At 47.7% G+C, this 4,101-nt stretch overlaps 1 protein-coding gene across 6 annotated transcripts in view; it reads left to right on the forward strand.

Moving 5' to 3' along the window:
- CLK2 (CDC like kinase 2) overlaps positions 1-4,101 on the forward strand; it is a 12,560-nt gene that overhangs the window by 7,327 nt on the left and 1,132 nt on the right. For all 6 annotated transcript variants that reach the window (XM_003795288.3, XM_023516393.1, XM_012808587.1 and 3 more), the window contains 6 exons: positions 276-442; positions 1,483-1,577; positions 2,788-2,917; positions 3,014-3,096; positions 3,258-3,337; positions 3,515-3,605. In XM_003795288.3, coding sequence (XP_003795336.1) covers positions 276-442; positions 1,483-1,577; positions 2,788-2,917; positions 3,014-3,096; positions 3,258-3,337; positions 3,515-3,605 — 646 coding nt within the window. The remainder of the gene's footprint in view (positions 1-275; positions 443-1,482; positions 1,578-2,787; positions 2,918-3,013; positions 3,097-3,257; positions 3,338-3,514; positions 3,606-4,101) is intronic.

Below are 4,101 nucleotides of genomic sequence, written 5' to 3' on the forward strand. Positions count from 1 at the left end.
CTGGAGCTCGACACTTAATAGCTTTTTAGTGAACTGTGTTTTAAACTATTTAAAATGTTGCAGGAAAATGTATTAAAGGTTGGCAGATAGAAGTACCTCTCTTCTTGAGTCTGACAGAATGGTGGTTCCTTACCTAAACTGAATTTTGTTGGTAATGTTAGTGGCATGTTTTTATGGAAGTATGTGGATTTGGGCTAGGCAGTCCCCACTTGTTGGAGGGTGGTGGGCAGATGGGAGCTCATCAGACATCCCCCTTCCCTCATTTCTTTTCCCAGCCTCTGTGTCCAGATGTTTGACTGGTTTGACTACCATGGCCACATGTGTATCTCCTTTGAGCTTCTGGGCCTTAGCACCTTCGATTTCCTCAAAGACAACAACTACCTGCCCTACCCCATCCACCAAGTGCGCCACATGGCCTTCCAGCTGTGCCAGGCTGTCAAGTGTGAGTGGGATGGGGCTGAGGCGGACTCTGGGGCAGCCCCTCCCTTCATTGGACCTCTGTCTCAGCTGTGCACTGGTGAAGTCTAGACAGCAGCTCTCTATTAGCTGCAGTTTTTACTGTCATCTTGACGTCTCTTCTGACTTAACTGCTTGACTGATGTCTTCATCATCACTGATTGCTCTTAACCTACACCCAAGCTAGCAGGAGCTGGAAGAGAAAGCCTTTGGAATCAAAGCATTTAATTACCTCCTTTTTCCTTCCCTCCCCTTCCTTGGGAAAGCATCAGTCAGACAGCAGACACAGACAAAAATGTACTCCTCAGGCTACAGCTTTACATTTGTCTAAGACAAGATGTTCTTCCCTCACAGCAAAGCCGGTGGGAACGTGGAGTAGTTCAGCTAAGGGCCAGGTAGGGAATCTAGACAAGTACATGGGTCCTCCAGAGTCTTCATAACAATAACAGTTTCTCAATTGTATTCACAGACTGTCAGGTACACACATGTCAAAGTCTGTACAAAACTATAATGGAAAGCAAACTATCTCTGTATTTTTATATCAGTTGATGTGTATATATGTGCATCTTACATCATTAAAAGTAGGGCTTCTGGGCAGTGCCTATGGCTCAGCAAGTAGGGTGCCAGCCCCATATACTGAGGGGTGGTGGGTTTGAACCCAACCCTGGCCAAACTGCAACAAAAAAATAGCCGGGCGTTGTGGTGGGCGCCTATAGTCCCAGCTACTTAGGAGGCTGAGGCAAGAGAATCACCTAAGCCCAAGAGCTGGAGGTTGCTATGAGCTGGGATGCTTTGTCTACCGAGGGTGACAAAGTAAGACACTGTCTCTGTCTCTTAAAAAAAAAAAAAAGAATAAGGCTTCTTAGACCAGGCATTTCATTTAAATTAGTGTGGAAAGCAGCCCTAGTGATTGTGGACCTGCTGCTTCCTCACCAACTTCGCTGTAGGTGACCAAGCCTGGGGTCAGTTGGTACCAGTTAGCTCTGGCCACCTGGTCCAAGCCTGACCTGGCTTTCTCCCCTGCAGTCCTCCATGATAACAAGCTGACACATACGGACCTCAAGCCAGAAAATATTCTATTTGTGAATTCAGACTATGAGCTCACCTACAACCTAGAGAAGGTAAGATGGGCAGGGTCTGCACCTGGGCAGGGTAGGCAGCTGGGCTGCCTGGCCTTCTGCTCAGCCCTTTCTGTCCTTTTACTTCTTTTTCCCACATTTTCACCCTGTCTGGCTCCAACTGGGCAAAACCAGAGTATAAGTTGAGGGCCGGCGCAGTAGCTTATGCTTGTAATCCTAGCACTCTGGGAGGCAGAAGTGGGTGGATTGCCTGAGCTCATGGGTTCAAAAGCAGCTTGAGCAAGAATAAGACCCAGTCTCTAGGCTAGGCGCCTATAGCTCACCCGGCTAAGGCGCCAGCCACGTACACCTAAGGTGGCGGGTTTGAATCCCCAGCCTGGACCCGCCAAACAACAATGACGGCTGCAACCAAAAAATAGCCGGGCGTTGTGGCGGGCGCCTGTGGTCCCAGCTACTTGGGAGGCAGAGGCAGGAGACTCGCTTGAGCCCAGGAGTTGGAGGTTGCTGTGAGCTGTAATGCCACGGCACTCTACCCAGGTCCACAGCTTGAGGCTCTGTCTAAAAAAAAAAAAAAAAGACCCAGTCTCTAAAAATAGCCGGGCATTGTGGTGGGCTGCTGTAGTCCTAGTTACTTGGGAGTCTGAGGCAAAAGAACCTCTTGAGCCCAAGAGTTTAAGGTTGCTGTGAGCTGTGACGCCAGGGCATTCTACCGAGGGTGACAAAGCGGGACTCTGTCTCAAAAAAAGAAAAAATAAGTTGAAGGAGAAATTTAAGAAGGCTTAAATTGGAAGAGAACTTAGAAAAGGGGACCTCATGTAACTTTCCAATAGAGTAAAAATTCATTTAAGGTTCTTAGTTCTAACTTCCTTCTATTTTTAGGTGTGTATCTCTGTGAGGTAGGAAAGCTGGGCTCCCTTGAGTAACAGAGATAGTGGAGCTCTCAGAGCTAAATCAGCTCTCTCCCCCATGTGTGAAGATATTTTCAGAAAAACTGTATACTCGTCTCTTGAGTGTAGTCTCCAGGTACTTAGAGGCTTGTGCACTGTCTATAAGGATGCCTTCATCCTCTTGTTCTCTTCCTCCTGAAGTACTCTGTTGGACATGAGGATGGCCGTAAAGCAGATTTCCTAGGGCTTGTGAGGGCAGGCAGGAGGTCAGAGTTGATTTTTTATGGCTCAGAAGCTCTTTAGAAAATAGTGGTGGAATTTGGTCTTGGGTGCAGAGGTCGGTGATTTTCCTGCTTTGCTCTTAGAAGCGAGATGAGCGCAGTGTGAAGAGTACAGCTGTACGGGTGGTGGACTTTGGTAGTGCCACCTTTGACCATGAGCACCATAGCACCATTGTCTCCACTCGCCATTATCGAGCACCAGAGGTCATCCTTGGTAAGGGAGGGCAGGGCTGACTAAGTGTATGGGGTAATGTGGGGAGGATGGGTCCCCTAAGCCTCATAACACCTTTTCCCTCCCATTCCCACTCAGAGTTGGGCTGGTCTCAGCCTTGTGACGTGTGGAGCATAGGCTGCATCATCTTTGAGTACTATGTCGGCTTCACCCTCTTCCAGGTAAGGGGTGGGGGGTGCTTTTTTTAGCACCCAGTATTCTATCTTATTTCTTTGTTGTCTGCTGCAGACTTGCCTACTCACTCTGCCATGTTGCCCATCTTTCTGGCAGCTAATCTTTGGCATTCCCTTCTCAGTCCCACACTTAGTTCTCTGTTTCCCAGACCCATGACAACAGGGAGCATCTAGCCATGATGGAAAGGATCCTGGGTCCTATCCCTTCCCGGATGATCCGTAAGACAAGGTGAACCTTGAGTGGGAGGGACTTACCCCTTTTCCTTTTCTCTACACAGAATCAGTCTGTTTCACATCATTTTCTTTTTCTGATACCTCCTGTCCCCCCAGTTACTCTCAGATGGGGAAATACGGGAATTATAACAAGGAGAACCTTCTGATTTGTCACCCTCCCCTTCTGCTCTAGAAAACAGAAATATTTTTATCGGGGTCATCTGGATTGGGATGAGAACACATCAGCTGGGCGCTATGTTCGTGAGAACTGCAAACCATTGCGGGTGAGCTAGTCTGGGGATTAATAATGCCTACCACCCAGAGATCACTTCTTTCTTAAGCTGGTTTGCCCCTGGAATGCACCTCACAAGCAGAATGTTAGGAAAGGAAGGAAGGAAAACTGAAAGAAGACATCTTCGGTCAGTAGAGGAAAGAAAGATAAGAGGGAATGGTTTTGTGGAAGAAGGATCTCAGGCAGCCTGACCTTGAGACAACCAGAGATCAAAGCAATGTCCTGGATTCTTTAGGTCAAACAGAAAAGACTAAACTACCTTTGAAGAGTTTACATTTTAATGAGCTAAAGAAAATTCATAAAGTTGACAGGATATACAAATAGAACTTTGAAAGTATGAAGGAGTAGGGCAGCACCTGTGGCTCAGTGAGTAGGGCGCTGGCTCCATATACTGAGGGTGGTGGGTTCAAACCCAGCCCCAGCCAAACTGCAACAAAAAAAATAGCTGGGTGTTGTGGCAGGAGCCTGTAGTCCCAGCTACTCGGGAG

Source organism: Otolemur garnettii, unplaced genomic scaffold, assembly GCF_000181295.1.
Source record: "Otolemur garnettii isolate 467f Iridium unplaced genomic scaffold, OtoGar3 scaffold00091, whole genome shotgun sequence".
NCBI classification, from domain to species: Eukaryota; Metazoa; Chordata; class Mammalia; order Primates; family Galagidae; genus Otolemur; species Otolemur garnettii.